Source organism: Strix uralensis, chromosome Z (assembly GCF_047716275.1).
Source record: "Strix uralensis isolate ZFMK-TIS-50842 chromosome Z, bStrUra1, whole genome shotgun sequence".
NCBI classification, from domain to species: Eukaryota; Metazoa; Chordata; class Aves; order Strigiformes; family Strigidae; genus Strix; species Strix uralensis.
The window spans coordinates 77,739,578-77,757,484 of NC_134012.1; the positions used below are offsets into that span (position 1 = coordinate 77,739,578).

General features: G+C 37.7%; 1 protein-coding gene across 4 annotated transcripts in view; it reads left to right on the forward strand.

The window, feature by feature from the left end:
• FRMD3 (FERM domain containing 3) overlaps positions 1-17,907 on the forward strand; it is a 147,043-nt gene that overhangs the window by 111,082 nt on the left and 18,054 nt on the right. For 2 of the 4 annotated variants that reach the window (XM_074856360.1, XM_074856362.1), the window contains exons 7-14: positions 2,657-2,744; positions 4,555-4,643; positions 6,885-6,948; positions 7,943-8,031; positions 11,028-11,102; positions 11,658-11,726; positions 11,922-11,969; positions 14,923-15,044. In XM_074856360.1, the coding sequence (XP_074712461.1) occupies positions 2,657-2,744; positions 4,555-4,643; positions 6,885-6,948; positions 7,943-8,031; positions 11,028-11,102; positions 11,658-11,726; positions 11,922-11,969; positions 14,923-15,044 (644 nt within the window). The remainder of the gene's footprint in view (positions 1-2,656; positions 2,745-4,554; positions 4,644-6,884; positions 6,949-7,942; positions 8,032-11,027; positions 11,103-11,657; positions 11,727-11,921; positions 11,970-14,922; positions 15,045-17,907) is intronic. The other 2 variants (XM_074856361.1, XM_074856363.1) reach the window with 1 other exon arrangement.

Here is a 17,907-nt window from a genome sequence, read left to right on the forward strand (position 1 = left end):
CAGCTGGGTGCTATAGTGGCTGCAACATATGGAAAGGGAATACATCTTCCATTTAATGCTGAATATACACTGAAAAATTTGGAAAGTCATATAAGGTCAAAAGGAGTGAATGCACTGAGAGAAAGACCTGACTTTCCTGAGAGAACTGAGTTACAAAACAGCAGAGATATGTTGTCTAAATAATCCCTGTTTTTCCACTGTAAGTGGTATTAGTTGAAACACTTGCATAAGGAAACCCTATACAATTTTGTGTAAGGTGTTTGTTGCATGTAGAAAGCTTAAAGGCTTTTTAAAAAAGCCAATCAAATGCGTGTCTAATGTTAAATCACTGATAGACTGATAGAAAAATACTGTCTTTTCTTTGCTGATAGGATTTGCTGTAGTGCATTTTCATTTAATAAGGAAAATTTCATTGCTAAGTTACAGATGAAAAGCATATTAGTAAGGATTGAATATTAATCCCTTGGTAAAGCATGAGTGAGGATTTTTTCATTTGATATTGACCTTGACTCTTCTGCTTTGTGATGTTTTATTAAGGTGTTGCACAACAGCCATTCGATTAGCCTGTAATCCTATAAGATCAAACTTGTCCATGTCTTCTGCTTTTTTTCCAAGCGTCACAGCTTGTTTCACTTGATGTGCACAAAGACAGCATAGTTTCAGAGGCTATAGGTAAAGAGAGCATGCTAATTCTTTTTTAATGTGTCTCTTTAATAATAATTGCAATTTGATAATTTTTTCCCTTTTGGAAATGCCAAACCGCCAAATCACATTGTTCCAAATTATTTGTCACTTTTTGGTCCTTTCAAACCAGAAGACTGACTACTTTCCTTTGTACCAGGAAAGGGAGGTGGGAAAAGGATGCATTTTATGATCTTATTTTTCTGTGAGGCCCGATTTCCAATAAGCAATCAAACTGTCTGTTTGTTAGGCTTTTCACTATGCAACGTAAGTGTTCTAAGTAATTTAGGTCTGTCCTGTGCAGTTGGTTGGTACGTGAAACAAACTTGTTGCCATTTTGAGGCTCATTTATGATCTTAGAGTTGTGATTATACTTGAAGTTGTGATTTATTAGTGTTGAAAAGGGAAAAAAGCAGTTTAGTAGAGCCGTCAGAAAGTTGATTGGGCAAAATAAGCATTTTTGGTTTGTTTGCTGCTTTCATGCTGTCTTCCCCTTCAATATCTAGCTGTGTAAATTTAGCTGTTTCACTTTATACATGTTCCTCTGCATTGGAAAGTGATGAGAAAGTGACCAAAAAGGAAGGAGAAAGAAGGGCACTTCTCTAATCTTTGTGTTGTTTTTCTTCTTTAAAAGCTAAACTTCAACAAAAATGTGATCTGAAGAAAAGTGCAAGTGGTGTAGTATCAAAGAGGACCAAAAGTCATATGGAAGAAGCCAAAGAAGTATCATGGGATTGACTGGGAGACAATGAGCAGTGAAGTACAAATGAGCATGAATTAAAACTTTGTAACAGAAAATGTTACTGACACTTACATTGTCACAGGGCATCAGCTTGAAAGGTTCAAAATAGGATTTGACATCCACAAGCATGCTAGACATTTTGTCTTAATTGTTAAATTGTACTTTGGGTCGGGTACTGAATCTCTTATGTCAATGCTTGTTGGTTTCTAGCTACTGAGGGATAACAGATTTACAGGGAAATTATTCTACACCAGTGCACAGAGCAGTTTTTAAATGCCAGTTCCTGAGTGCTGTTGGTCACAGTGTGAGACTGGACCCCAAAAGGCAGGGTAAGATAAAATATGAGTATGGCTGTGTTCCTTGAAGATCTGTCTATGGCTCATTTTTTGGATAATTTGCATGAAAAGTATTTATGAGGCCTGGCTTTCTAAAGGTCCTAAGCACTGCTCATTGTCACAAAACTGTATTATCTATCAGAATCATATACTTTAGTCAAGCAAATACATAAATAAAATAATACTCAGAACAGTTCACTGACAAACAGGCATTGTAAATCTGTGTTAGAGCTTATTGTAACTGCAGGAATTAGAAGAGCAAATATCAAATAATAAAACTTAATCTAGAACTCAAGTCTTGCAGGCCGTGTTTCGGGCTTTAGGGTATATTCATGGTTGATTATAGACACCCTAAATATAGGGGCGTATAATGGAAATGCTGACAGATTCTGAACTATCATGGTGGTAACAGGCACTGCTATTATTAGGTGTGCATCTGAGAAGACAGTGTAATATGATTGCTGTGTTTATACCCTGTGCTGGAAGGAATGTTTGTTAATCTGCACAATCCTTTTAAATGAGTTGGGGAGCAAGAGTTTGTGGAAAAAAGGTGCTGAAGTTTATTTCATATTCAGGCTGACGTGCATGTATATCAAAGGATGACAAATACTTGCAGGATATTGGATAACTCTGGTTAACTGCATAATATGCTATTTCAGGATTGAGAAAAAACCATCAAAATTTACTTGAAAACATCAGGCACTGTACAGCTCAGCAGGAGAAAACACGTGAAAGGTTTTCTGTCTTTATATTATAAACAGAACAAGGTTGAAATAGTTTGTATTTCAGCAAGAACTTTTCTTTCCTCCTTTTTTAGGCATTTAAACTCTCCAGTCAAAAAATCTTTTTCTCCTATTTTCTTTTTTCAGTCAAACTGCTGTTTCTTTTGTGATTTCAGAGGTCAGAGCCCAGCTGTTGCTGAATTTAACTTGCTCCTGAAATCATATTCTTTGGAAACATACGGTGTTGATCCTCATCCTTGCAAGGTAACAGTTCTTTTTACTAACATTTAATAAAATGTTCTTTTTAATAATATTTAGTAAAAAGCCATTAATTTAATCGATTTAGCTCTGGTTTTTATCCAGACACAAATCAGGAGTAATTTATAAAATAACTTGTCCTGGAACTACATATGACATTTAAGTCTTGGAAGAACATTGACCAGTTGACATTTCTGCATCAGTCAAAGGAAAGGTCTCTTCAAAGGAAGCAGAACATCATAGGAGAATGTAGTAGTGTCATGACAAAAGTTTTGATTATACTTCATCATTTCTTTGCATTTAACACAAAGGTTTTTCTAAATACTTCAAGTGTGAAATATTTTGTGTTTGCCAAGATTCTCAGGATTCAGTGTTATTCTGTCCTGAAGATGCAACAAATTGCTAGTCCTTGGAAGATTAGTTTTTCAAACACCATCAAAATATGCAGATTTTAGGAAGAACAGCAAACCAAATGTACAGAGGGGAGAACCAGATATGCGTATCCATATTCCTCCACTTCGTTATTTTATGGTTCTCTGTAAGAAGGTGGTTTTAGTTACCACTTCTGATTATCCCTTACACCTGCATTTTGAATTACTTGGTTTTAGCTGCATAATCTGCAGTGTTTGCATTTAGTGTTACTTGCTTTGTGTTTTAACCACTGCTTTTACTTTGGTTTGTATACCATCTCATTTGGACAGCAGTGCTGTCCGGTTAGCTGTTCTGGTGGTGAGCACCCTTAAACAGTCCACTCTAACATAAAACTGCATACATAAAGACACTTTGCTAGGAATGGTGCTGCTGTGTGAAATAGTGTTTGATTCAGAGCTCAGCGAAGTCAGTGACTTAGTAAACTTTATAGTTTGAAACTGTATTGCAGATTTTCAGAGGGCATCCCAGAGACTTATGTTGGCACTTAGGACAGAGTCAAAACTGGCTCAGAATTTCCTGTTTATCTGTGTGGCAGGGCTTGTAGTGTGGGGGTATGCAGGGGTTCACGGCACATGCTTAAGGAAAATTTTTCAATCTCCAGGAAGTGCACTGCAAAGCAAGGTGCTTCCCTGGCTCCTTACGATGTGCTCCTTCCAGTGCTGTGGCTGCTACTCCAGAAGCATCCCTGTTTCTGTTCCCCCTTATTTTATTGGTAGAACATGAGGCACAATATGGTTGACTAACTTTAGCAAGGTGAAGGTTTGAAACTTGGAATGGACAGGAAATCCAGTTAATAAAAACCTCACCTGAATCACTGTTCAAAAACTACAAGCCAGAAGTTTTATTGTGGAATTAAAAATTTTAAAAAATGGTGTTTCCTATTTGAAGGACAAGTATCACTGTATGTTCTGGTTAGTGCTCAAGAGTACTTGCTTATTGTAGTAAATGCTGTCTGTCAGCAGTACTTCCAACACAGCATCTCACAGAGAAACAACGTATTGTGAAATCTTAAAAAATAGCAGTGTTGAAGCAGATACAAATTCCTGGTTTGTAGTTAGTCACCACATTAAGAATGGGACATACATAGAAGTATGTTTTCAACAAAATTAGCAAGTGTACCTAAGGATTCCTCATTGTCATCAGCTACAGGTAGATGGAAGCAAAGTATAAGATGCTGTTACTCGTTTAAATGCCTAGAAATAAATGAGGCCTGTATTGCCAAGAGCAGTCTTTGTTCTTTAGAAGTGTACAATTTGAAGGCAAAATTTATTTTGAAAAGGAAAATGAAATGGAGGTAATCTATAGTGGAGTAATAATTTATGCTATCAGTAACACATGCCTCACTGGATGAGGGGAAATTTATATTTCTTTTTTCTCTTTCAAGGACTCAATGGCGACAACTACATTTTTAGGATTCACAGCTGCAGGATTTGTAGTTTTCCAGGGGAATAAAAGAATTCATTTGTTAAAATGGTAAGCATGTGAAGTAAGAGTAGATTAATATGCAAGAGTCTTTTCTCCCACGTCTTCCCTTCTTCCTGTTATCTTCACCTGCATTTGTTGTCTTTAAGATGAACCATGTGGATCTTCCTTCTCTTCCCTCATCATGTTTCTGTTTTAAAGGATCTTAGATGAGAAGGAGAATAATAATAACTTGGTCTCATTCTTTCTCCAGTGAAAATTATTCCACAGGGTGCACTAGTCAACATAATGCACAAATGCTAAAATTGAGTAGGTTGATTTTTCAACTATGCTGTAAATCACCAGTGAGACTTGTTGGCAGAGATGTCTGGAGGAGTTTAAGAGTCCACCTGCATCTTTATTTGACTCTTGGAAATGTTGCGATTTCCTCATGTAATTAACCTCAATTTGAAAACTATGAAAGAACTTGGTAAGCAGAGGAGGTGAGAATGCCTTTGAATTTTTATTTTATAGCCTCTTTTTTTAAAAAGTGGACACTTATGAAGCTGTTGTTGGTTCGTCTGGCGTTGCTTTTGTTTTCTGCTCCTGTAAAACATTTGACTTAATTGGACAGCCTCATCCACATTTGGGGGAGAGGTAAAACCGAGCTCCTGCAGGTGGTGTGACAGCAGCTGGCCATGCCCACAGCAGTGTGGTTCAAAGTGAGCACAGTCATGCTCAGATGTTGATAAATCTCATTTTAGCCCTGCTGCTAAACAGCAGTTACATAGATGTGGCTGCTCTACCTCAGCACTCCAGCCTGTCTTTAGGGAAGAAGATGGACAAGAGGTGAAAAAATGGTGAGGTAGTTTTTTGTTTAGAACTGGACACTTTGCTGCATATCCATAGAAACCTCCCTGATGGTTGACTAAGCTGAAATCCTGATAGGTGTATGCAGACAGTGTAGTCCTGTGTGTACGATTCAGTTCCCTGTGGAGTTCTGGGGACACATCTGTTAAATACCATCACTCTGCAATCCTGGATTTGTGCTGTAGTTTCCCTAGGGGTTAATTTCAGGTATCCCTAGTCACAGCGCTTTGGTGGTTTATGCTTTTAGCATAAGGACATTGTAACTGTAATGTCAGTCTAAGGTGCAGGGAGGAGAGGATAGCACTTGCCAAGCATGTATCTACCATACTGTGGGTAATGAGTTTCACAGCGCTTAATTTTTCATGTTACTTAAGGATAACGTGTCCTTTTGAGGTCTTGGTTCATCCATTTATCTGTTGGCATGTAAACCAGATACAAAATTAAAGAGTGATAGAGAAAAAGCAATTAAGCTGTCTTAGTGCTATGCTGGCTGTTGGAAGATCAATATGGTGAGATGTATCTGAATGCCACATACTGCTCCTTTCATTTCTGAGACCTAGAAGTGCTAATAGCTTTAACTGATATTAGCTGAAATTTGCACTACACAGTAAAAATCCAAATTAATATTTGAGATTTTCTTTTCAATGGAAAAACTTTCTCAACTGGAATGATTTGTTGTTGTTTAATGTTAAAGGAAAACTCTTGTTATAAAGTTTCAGGGATAACAGTGTCCTTGCCTCTAGAATCATTTCCATTTCAACCATCTGACATCCAAATTCTGTAGAGAAGTTTATGGAAAACTACAGTGTCTCCATTTTAGCTGTGGTAATGACAAAATTTCCATTACAATTTAAGGAGAAACATTGTATTGCATATATATGGTGCACTGCTATTCCATATGTAGATTGTGCTTTCAACCTTGGTTAAATTAAATTTTGACATGGGTTTGGAACTCACACGGCCCCAGTTATAAGCGTAATCAAATATTTTCTTATTCTTCCTGTTATGTTCTGTCTGTAATTAGTCAGTTACTAAGACGTGTCATATGAAACCACAAATAAATAAGGTCAGATATAAGAGTATTATATCTCCCTCAATTTAACTACATTAGACGTTCTATGATTTTAAGATATAAGAGGATTACAAACTGTGTAATAAATATAATGTAAACATACTTTTAATTTCCTCTTCATTTTCCAGAAGCCAGAGTTAATTTTTTGAAACTGTGTAGGGATGTAAAATAAATACTCTGGGATTATCTTCTCTACTTTAAAGAAAATTAGAATATTAAATAACGCTGAACTTGTTAGACTTCTGTTGAGGCTCTTTGTCATTTGACAGCCTGCTTGACTTTGGGAATCCAGGAAACTTGCATGCACTTCACTTTACTTACCTGTAGATCTACCTATTTTTCCTATACTTAAATGATTTTTCTCTTTCTAGGTGCGATGTCTATAAGCTGAAATATGAAGGGAAGACTTTTTATGTGTTTGGATCTCAGAAAGAGGTCAGGTTTAATATTTTTACAGAACTTCTGTATTTGATTTAGAAGCACCTAAAACATAACATCACTTTTTAACTAAACAAGCTTCTAAACAATCAATAATTGTACTTCATATTGTAACTAAAATAGATAATATGGGTGAATATCAATATTGCTATTGACAAAAGAATGACTGATTTGCAAAGGGCTGAGACATTTCTCATTTATGATTCATGGTTTTAGTTGTCTGTGTAGTCAAGTTTTAATGGATTTTAAAGTGCTAAAGCTGTACCCACCCACTCTAAAGCATGAGCAACATACATATATAATTGAAAATTCAGGTGAGCGTTACTGGGTCGATGTGAGGTATTTTTGGCTAATTACAATCATCTCCTCAGATCTTGGTCAGCTGAATATAGAGTCTGTCCTAGGTAGTTAGGAGTCCTATCATTGGGCTCTTGCCATTGAAATTATAGAGATTTTTTCCCACAGCATACTATAATCAGTTCTTCCCATAGAGCAGAGTGATATAGCCCAAGATTATGGCTTTGGACGGAATCTAGGTGAGGAATAGAAAATGGAGGAAGGAAATAATGCCAGAGGTATCAGGGGCTATTTGTGTGGTTGCAGGGAGGATTTGATGGTAGGACATAGGGAACAGGAAGAAATGGATGGTAAGTAGTATAGCAAGTGTGCAGTGTGGAATATTTGACATAGAGACTTTCCTCCTTTGATTTTGGCCTGACTACAGTTGGTACAGATTTATTCTACAAGGTACTCATATGTATACTCTTCTCTACCACCTCCAAGCATCTCTTTTTACTTCTGAAACAAATGCCTGGGCAGTTTAAATACCATCTTTGTATGGGTTGTACTTCTGTGGGTGAACCACAGATTGAGGCTGTAGAGGAAAACTTGGGTCTTCAGTGTATTTGGTTCATGGTGATAACATCACATACAGCTACTTCAGGCTGAGAACTCAACATTTTCATTAGTTTATTTGCCTTCTTTTCCCTAGAAAAAGGCTGTGCTGTCATTCCATACCTCTACACCAGCAGCCTGCAAGCATCTTTGGAAATGTGGGGTGGAGAACCAGGCTTTTTACAAGTATGTAAACTTGAAGTCATTATCTATACTGAAAGTGAAAAAAAGTGCATGTTCAATGTGAAATGTTTCATTTCATTAACAGAATTCAATTGCAAACAGAAAATATGAGTTAATGGGGAATATTACTTCAGTTCAAGCCAGTATTATAAATTGTTTAAAATCTGAATGAGGCAGGAGGATTTTGACAGTGAATAATTACACTTTTTCCAGCACACTCTTTTCACTGCTCTGTAGTATGATGTTTGATGGACACAGTACTGCACTTTTGTCTGGGAACAGAGTTGTTAATCTTAGCTCTGCTGTTGAATACCTTGAGAATGGAGGAAACAATCTGTTATGCTTGATTCTCTGGGCTCCTCTGCTGGTAGATATTTTCTCCCACTTGAAATCCAAGGTTTAGTAAGAGTTTGTTGAAAAAAAAAAAATTCTCTGCAATGTTTTAAGAAAGAAAATATTCTTAGATACATTTTGAAAGATGCCAGCCATCTCATTAAAATAAACAAACAAAAAAGGCTGTAAATTGACAAGGAAAAAGGAGTATCTTCCTCCCTATTCCCTAAAAGAGAACCTGAAAATAATTTCTCATTAAAAAGTTCTTATGCGTTCTTTCTGCTGTCCACTGACTTTGTTAGATCTGTTTATTGATTCTTCCCTTTAGGCATGTAGCTTTTATTCTTGCTACTTAGTCTCTTCTTACAGCATCCTGCATATTTTATAAAAGTTATTGTTTCTGTGTTGGAGCATAGGACACCAGGGGGCTGCTGTAAGGGTAAATAATAACTAAGTAGGACGAATGTGTCTTCTAACATGGATGCTAGTGACCTGCTTTATGTTGCAGAAGATTCCTTTCATTTCAACACTGATACAATAATATGTGTCAATATAATCTATTCAATTGACATATTCAACAAAGAAGCAGGAAATATGAGCTGGCACAATACAGCTGTTAATTCTCTATTAACATCTATTGTGTTTGAGACTAAATTAATAAAGATTATCAGGAAGTGTTTTCTACTGGAAGTACACGTAAGTAGGAAAATAGAGCATGGTGTTTGAGTGGTTTTATTTTATTACTAGAAATAAATATAGGGAATAGGAAACAATCCCCGCCCAAAGGAGATAAATCAGTGCTTGAAGTAAAGATGTCTGAGGGAGACTTATAGGAATATCATCTCTTTGTTGTCATTGTTAAATGGTTGTCATATTAATTGTTTGGGTTTTGGTCACAAATACCTGGCTGTGGTGCGTTTGGCCTTGCCTAAGTGCCACATGCCCACCCAGCTGCTTTCTCACTCCTCCTCCTCAACAGATCAAGAGGAAAAAATAAGATAAAAAAGCTTATGGGCTGGGATAAAGACAGAAAGATTGCTTTCCAGTTACTGTTATGGGCAAAACAGACTTGACCTGGGGAAGGTTAATTTAACTTGTTTCTCACCTTCTTACTCCCCTCCATGGGCCACAACTCCTGCCAGGAGCCAGCTCCTGTGTGGGCTCTCCACAGGGTGCAGCTTCCCTCAGAGCATGTCCACCTGTTGTAGTGCAGGGTCCCCCATGGGCTGCAGAGTGGATATCTGCTCTGGAGTGGTTTTCTATGGTCTGAAGGGGGACAGCCTGCTTCCCCAGGGTCTCCTCCATGGGCTGCAGGGGAATCTCTGCTCAGACACCTGGAGCACCCCCTCCCCCTCTTTCTTCTCTGACCTTGGTGTCTGCAGGGCTGCTTCTCTCATGTTCTATTCTACTTCCCAAATGTCGTCAGGGCACTACTGTGGGCTTATTTCTTTAGCATGATTTCTTAAAGTTATGCTTGCCTGATTCAATTTTGGTGGGTCTTAAAAGAGAACTACTTTAGTAAAATGAAGATTGGTAGTGATATTCAATAGAGAGGAACCTGGCTGATATGTTGGAAAATGGTAATGATTAATATCCGTAGTGCAGAAAAATAACAACAATCCTCCAAATGTGAAACTGAAGCCAAAGCAATCTGTAAATAAAGGCTTAGTAGATTGGAAACAACAAAAGCTTTCAGGGAAACTGAGCTGTACAGTGTGGATTGTTATTTGCTTAACAGCATTAGATAAATCCTTTGTGTTTATGTTCTGTATGATACCAACAGGGTATTCTAATAAGATTAGAACAGATGTAGCCAGGTTGTATAAATAATTAATGATAATGCTGCTTTGCCCTAATTAGATTTGGTCCTCTCCTCTGCTTAGAAGAGCTTGATACTTGGAATTTAAGATAAGATCATGATTGCTTGATGTGTTTTGAAAAACAGAGCTTTAGTCCTTTCTCAATCCAGGTTCAGGGTTGGCTGTTGTAATTATTTTCAAGTAGCTATAAATCACAGAAGATTGTCTACTAGGGTCTGGGAATGAGAGACTCAATATGAAATCAGTTTGCCATTTTGAAGGCAGAGAACGTCAGGGAGATGGTGTGTCTGAGGTACTCTTCCATGATCTTTGTGATAAAAGACTGTGGTAAAAGGTTGCTGTGTACTTGGTGATTAGAGAGAAGCAGTAGGATATGCTGTAGGCTGCTAAGAAGTTGACTGTATAGAGACATTGGAAATGGAACTACTTTTGGAGACAAGTGTTACCACTTCTTTATTATTTCTTTGTTTTACTAGTGGGAAAATGGAAATAACCATATCTTCCCACAAACAAGGTAGTGTTAGGGCAAACTTGTCCTAGGGCTTTTCCTTCATCTTGTGAATGAAAATCCCTAGAGATGCAGCAAGTGTCTGCATTTAATTTTTTTGCTTTCCTATCCAGGTTATCACTTGTTTTATGTTCAGTCATTCTGTGCCATCTGAATTGTTTTATGCATGCTTTATATTCTAATTTGTATAAAGGCCTTAAAAAAACCTGAAAAGCCCCATTATTGAATATTACTTTGTGGTACAAAAATAACAAATCTTGTAGTTTGCCTTGTCCATTTTTGCTTATATGGTTCCTTCTGTGATGAAAATGTGACAGCCTCTGTCCTTTTTCTTCAAGGTATGCAAAATCCAGTCAGATCAAGACCATGTCCAGCAGCAAGATATTTTTTAAAGGCAGTAGATTCCGATACAGGTGGGTGTTTGCTGTTTCTTTTTCCTGGTAAACCATTTCAGAAAGTAAAAGAAAATGTCACTAATTACTCATAGCAAATGGAGGCCTTTTCCTTCTTGAGGACCTGTTCACACCTAATTCACGTCAGGATTTGAAAGTTTTTCTGTTGTCTCTTTAGCATCATCTATAAAATAAACTGGAGGCTTCTGTCAAAGAGCGCTTTCACCAGAACAGGGTTCTACTTTTAGTGCAGTTTCTGTAAAAACAAGGATGTGTGGCCAGTGCAGAGATTGTATGCCCCCTGTAACTGTGCAGTTCTGGACCAGGGGTGCATTAGAGGGACAGTCCAGTCCCACTCCTAGTGTTCTACTAAAGGCTGCTTTTTCTTCAGTAACTTTGCAGACTGGTGGTCATCAGACTTTAATCTGGGCCATTATACATCCACTACATAGGAATTTTTTTTCCTTTTTCTTTTCTTCCTTTGAATGTAACTTAATAGTTTCTGTATGTATAGTGTTTGGCATAATGAGCTCATCTATGTATTTGCTTGAATATTTATTTCATGTTTTAATGCAGTGGAAAAGTAGCCAAAGAGGTTGTGGAGGCAAGCTCTAAAATCCAGAGGGAACCTCCTGAAGTTCACAGGTATGTCTTGACATTGAATATTAAAATTTAAGGACTAAGAAGGATTATTGTTGTCTACAGAGAAATTCTCTTTCCGTTACTATGAGATGTAATGGCTGTCATTCTGAGCTTCCTCAATGAAGCTTGCAAGCATTGGGAAATATGTGTTGCCAGTGTTACAAAATTCTGACAATAGCGTATTGTCTCCTACACAAGGGAACTTAATCTGTGCTGCTTCAAAGCTGGGTTTAATCAATCAGTCAGGTATGTAGCTTATATTATTTTCTGTGTTATGACATAGACTGTTATTACATGATACTGACAGAAAAGTACATTCTCGTTTTATTCCTAGTTCTTGCCTGGTTTTGAAAGATTCTGTTTTTTATATCATATGAGTATGTTTAAAAGTATACTTGATAGTTTTTCTGTAACAGAGTCAGATTAAAAAGCAAGAAGTTCATTCAGTAAAGCGAAAAAAGATCAGAGAATCTTTTTTTCAGAGAAAAATTTGGCTTGTTAGAAGTAAGCAGCTAGACTTTGGAAACAAACTAATGCTTTCTGGTCCTTATCACTCACTGTAGTGACAGTAAAAATTGATAAGAACCTAATTAAAGTCCTTCAGAAGAGAAGGGGCCAGCAGGAAAAAGCTATTTAAAAACTTTTTTAAAAGGTTACTTAACTTTCTGAGCATTCTACAGCTATATCCCTATTTTTAATGTGATTTTTTTTCAGGGATGAGGTGTCTGTATTTTGTTTATTTTTAATTGAATATGACTATTATGACTATATTTGAGAGAAAAGTGGATTGTCTTTACTAAAGGGTAAGAATATATTTGCTGCAAATATTTATAAATACGTTGTCCAGCCCTACTATGTAATTAATAGTAAGGCCATGCAGAGATGCTTTTGAACATGCTTTTGCAGATTACATTTAAAAATGGGGTAAGTAACCACCCAGAATGTGTTAACTGAGAACACAGAAGGTAGAATATAGGTCCGTCATTGAGGCAGGGTAGAATACTTGGGCACACAAATGCATTTTAAATTAAAATAGTTATTCACATAAGGAAATAGCTTATTGCCTAATTTCCATAGGGTTTCTTTTTTCCATAGGATAAGTAGAGATTTTCACAAGATTTAACTTGTATTTTACTTTGCTTTCAGTATTTAAAGTATTTTAAACAATATTGTTTAAAACTCTTAGTGTACATAAAGAAACAGCCCAGACGGCAAATAAGTTTTTAGAGCAATGTCATATGGATTTAACTCCCATACATATTAATGTATATTTTTTATGATTAACCTTCTTAAAATGCTTGCATTTACAATATTATAGTAGCTCCAAGTTCAGTTTCTTAGAAAGATTAAGAAAAAGTCCAATGATTTCAAGTGGTTTTTGTAGTGCAGGTTTTGAAATGGGAGACAGGTAAATAGCTTGTCCTAATAGCACAAGTAGGCAAAAAGCATAGAAAATTTTCAACTCATAACAAAGCAGGCTTTAGAAACAAGTTACTCTGCAAAAGAGGATTTTGAGATGAGAAATGGTAGTTTTTCAGAAGCAAAAAATTTAGAGGAAATAATATGATTGAAGGTAAATATATATATATATTTATATATATAAAGTTTTCTCTCCCTGCACCACATCCTTCAAAGTCAATTCAGTGGTACCATGGCTGCATTGAGAAAGAAATGTGCAGTTGTGAGGAGGTTACTGTTCAGTATCTTCGTGTTTGCATATTACACTTACAGCACTACAGATGGAAAATCTGTTGAAGTGTGTAGTCATGAAGCATTAATGCAGTGGCAAGTTCCTCTAACAAATACACACTGATTTAATGTTTTGCTTCCAGGCCATGCCTGAAGGAGGGATCTTTGTAAATAAGTATGGAATAGGAGCCTTATGTGTGCTCCCAGGCACAGCTCCTAGTTTGGTTGTGCTTGATAGCTCTCTACAGCAAGCACAAAGATCCAGGGGATGTATAACAAGTCTGTGGAGGTACCATTGGGCTGAAGTGATTGTAATTTATAGTAATTTGAGTGAAAACCTTCTTTGGATAGTGAAAATTTAAAATAGTTATTAGATATTGCTCACAGGATGCAAATGAGGACAGAAGTAGCTTTGGGCATGCTTTGGGTAGCTTTTTGGTAATGAGCAAGGAATCATGGCAATTGAGCAAGAAAGCTTGTTTATCCCCACAGAATATTTAATGACATGTAATGTGATTTAGCATAGGACATCTGTGTCCTGAGCTTACCCAAACCTTGAGCAACACACAATCCCTTCTTTTCACTTGCAATAGGTGCTTTGTTCAGTTTGTTTATCTATGTGGAATTGTAAGTTGAGTCTTTGTGCAAATTTGAAATGCATTTTGTGACACTTCAGCACTGTACCTATGTACCATTCACAGTCAAATAGAATCCTCTTCCTTTTCATCTCTGCTTTTGTCAAAAGTAAATTGTAAATGTAATGGTTCAGATTTATTGCAGGACTATTCCTTCAGGCCTGTATCATGTAAATCCTAGATAACTTACTCTAAAGAGCCATTTTATTTTCTCAGTAATATGATTTAGGCTAGTAAGCCTCATTTCTGAAGCAAATTGACAGCATTCCTCAAACTTTACTGAGAAAGTTCAACACCTGGTACCAGGAAAGGCTGTTAGAGCCAGGTCAAGAAACAAAACCATCCTGAGCACCTGTAGGCATGGTGTGGAAGCAGTGTCTGGGGTGTGTGAGAATGAATGAGAGCACTGTGTATCTGTTAACTGAAGGGGTACAGTTGTTCCTGCTTTAGTCTTTAGTCTGCAGTGCTCAAACCATAACAAATCCTTTACGCAGTCCTGGAGGCAAGGGAACAACAACATCAGGAAGATGATTTGTATCCTCTCTACCTTCCCCTTCCTTGAAGCCCAATACTGACATGTGCTGTGCAGTGTGAAGAGGAGCAACACACTGAAATCCTGCATAAGATGAAAATGAGTCAGGCTGCATAAAGGGAAGTAAACCAGCACAAAACCTTCTCTTACACTTCAGATATTGAAAGGTTTATATCTGCTGAGTGTGCAACATAACACAGCTGAAAGCAATGTTCAGTGTGCAGAGTTTATTATGATAGCTCAAGCCTAGTGTAATTTATGCAAAACGATTCTGAGATGACACATATTAGACTGCAGTTGTTTCCTTGTGAATAAACTGACCTTGTTTTCCCCAATCTTTTAGAACCAGCATTACCCAGAGTCGCAGCTCTCCCTCCTTGAACAAGCAACTCATAATCAACATGGAACCTCTACAGCCCCTCCTTCCTTCTCCCTGTGAGGAGGAAGAGGTTCCTTTAGATGAAGGTGAGTCGTTTACCCAATTCGTGCCAAACAACACCAACATTTATTATAAAACATATGGAAAAAGATGTGCTACTGACTCAGGGATATGGAAGAAATCTAATAATTTCCATTAGGAGTATACCATTAAGCCTCTGCACATCATAGTGAGAAATGATCACTAGCTCAAGGAACTGTACACAAGCATCATGTGAGATATGTTGTGAGGAAAGTTACTGCTGTTAAGCTTTCTGTTCCAAAAATCTTTTTTTAGATTGTCAGGTGAAAGGAACTTAACAGGAAATAATCAATCTCAACATAGCACCATTTTACTAAATAGTAACTGCAGTTACTCAGGAGTGAAAACTGGCAGTTTACTGCTAGGTATGTTGTTTTTCTTGCTTCCCTTTACTTTTAAATTTCTTTCTTTCTGTTCTAATGTTAGGAAAGACTCTCTGCTTATTTAATTCAATTGACAAAAAGGGACGTTGTTTGAAGGTCAGCTAGGAGAGGTTCTCTGCTAATTTAATCCCACTGACAAAAAGGGATGTTATTGAAAGATCAGTTTGAATACATTTTGTAGAACAAGGTTTTCCCTGTATGTGTTTATTCCTTGGTATTTTAAAAATCACACACAACACCCATCTTTTTGCCATCTAGTCATTACAGAGAATGATATGATATCTTAGCCATCTTAAATGATGGTAACTGCATTCTTGCAAATAAGAAAGGAAGCCAACCAAACAAAACCTAACAGTGGTTCTTACTTGAGTTGTAGTGAGCTAATTGTTTCAGAAGTTGGGAAATAGGACCTCTGCTGTTGCTTTGTTGTGGATAGTTAAGGGGAAACAGGAAACAGCTGAGCAAGTATATTCATTTTCATGGGAGTATGTCCTAATTTCATTTTATAGAAGTCATATGAACATGTTTTGTTCATTCTTCAGAGTTTCAACACTGAATGGTGAATTAGATTGCCTGCGTACTTAGCTTATTATAATTCGTACTAGTAGCTGCATGACATGTAGTTAATTTTAGCAATTACTTGTTTACCTCTGCTGTGAAATACCTGTATTTGAGAATTCACTTTTTGGCAGCCAAGTACCAACACTGTGTTTCTTGCTAGGCAGTTGCCACCACTGCAGGGTAACAACGGCTTGCTGGTTGTAAAACTGCTGTGCCACATTTACAACTCTAAGCAATGAAATCCATTTTTGGAAACTGCTGATTTATCATTACTATACACTCACCAGAGAGTGCTGGTTTACAATGTATGTTATGTAAGTTTGAAAGACATGTTTCATTTTAGTCAGATTGTTGTTAGTACTACAATTTAATAGAAATATTTGCTGGTGGGTTTCCTGTAGAATATGTTACACATAGTTAAATACCACCAGCTGCTAAGTTAACAGTATTTAGCTCTTTTACCGTATTTCCTGCAGTGAACTTGGCTATGGTATCAAATTGCTGCTTGAACTGATTTCACAGCTCTCTGACACTGATGCTGGCACTCTTCCTCACATGCACTCAACACGCTTCTGTGGATTCCCATCTTCTCCCTTGCACCAGCACTAATCATCACAGAGTGAACTGAGAGAAGGAGTTAAAAAAAAAACCACCAACAAAAAACCCACCCAACCAACAACCCCCTAACTGTGCAGTGTCCCTCTACAGCCTGGCTCAACCTTTAAGTGGCTCATCAGAGAGGGTCAGGCAAGGTCCTGTGTGAGCACAAGGGCAGGAGCAGGAGGTGGGGAGTGAGGGAGGCAGCTAGCCCTGGGACTGACTCAACTGCATCAGGAAACTGCTTTTAGTGTGGTACACATGTGAAACAGCCTTGGCATATCTCTAAAGGTCCAGGCCTGAGGTAGGGGTGGACACCCTGGGCTGCTTTTCAAAGAGCCTGAAGATGCTGTTGAGAGCACAGTGCAGCCCTGTCTAGGTCAGATGTCCCTTTGCTGTGTGGATTGGCTAATGCAGCTTCCAGGACCCACGCTCATATTTCTGCAACGTGCTGCCGTATGCATACAGCTGTTCCAGCTGCTGATGGCTGAGACCTTCACACAGTACTGCATTGTGCTGTGTAGATGGGCCCAAGCAACTTGTTAGCACAGCTAGCTATAATGGGACTGTCAGCTGTGCATACTTTGGGCAGACTCAGGAGAGTGCACAGCTTTATTTTTTAACTGAGCAAAACTTACTTGTTCTTAATTTTAAATTGGTTTTATATATTATGAGCAAAACACATGGCCAAAAATATGGTGGCCTCAGTGTCTTGGGTAAATATGTCTGCTTCCTGAAACTTCTGGAGAGATGAACTCAGTTGACTGCATCTGGGCTGTATGAAACTGAACTAACAGAAACTGCCAGGTGAGAGGGAAGATTTTGTGCCATTGGAGATGGTGATAGCAATCTGCAGGGGATTTTGAGCCACTTCAGCCTGCCTTGTTGTCCTTAGGATAATCCTTTCAGATGGGAAATAAACACGATGCAACCAAATACTGAAAAACAATTAAAGCCCAGCCATTCTCCCATATGAAATTCCATCTTACACATCTACTCTGGCTCTCATGCTGAAGTGAAGCTGTCCTCCAAAAACCCCAAATTGTCCAGTGGCTTTGCAGACATGTAAGAAAGGGTATGCTGACTAAACCTGGTCATAAATGACCACTGTTTGTGGGAAGTAAGATACTGGATGCCCTGTTTAGCAGTTGAAACTTATGCAAGAGGATTTAAAAACAAGTAAGTAATGGCATTTTGATTTTTATTAGAATGGTGGGCAAAAGTATCCCCAGTTTGTCTGTTGGTGTCTCATTCTTCAACAGGCAATTCTTCAGTCTTCACTTAGAGGCCATATACAGGTGTCCAATTACTAATTTGAGCACCTAGA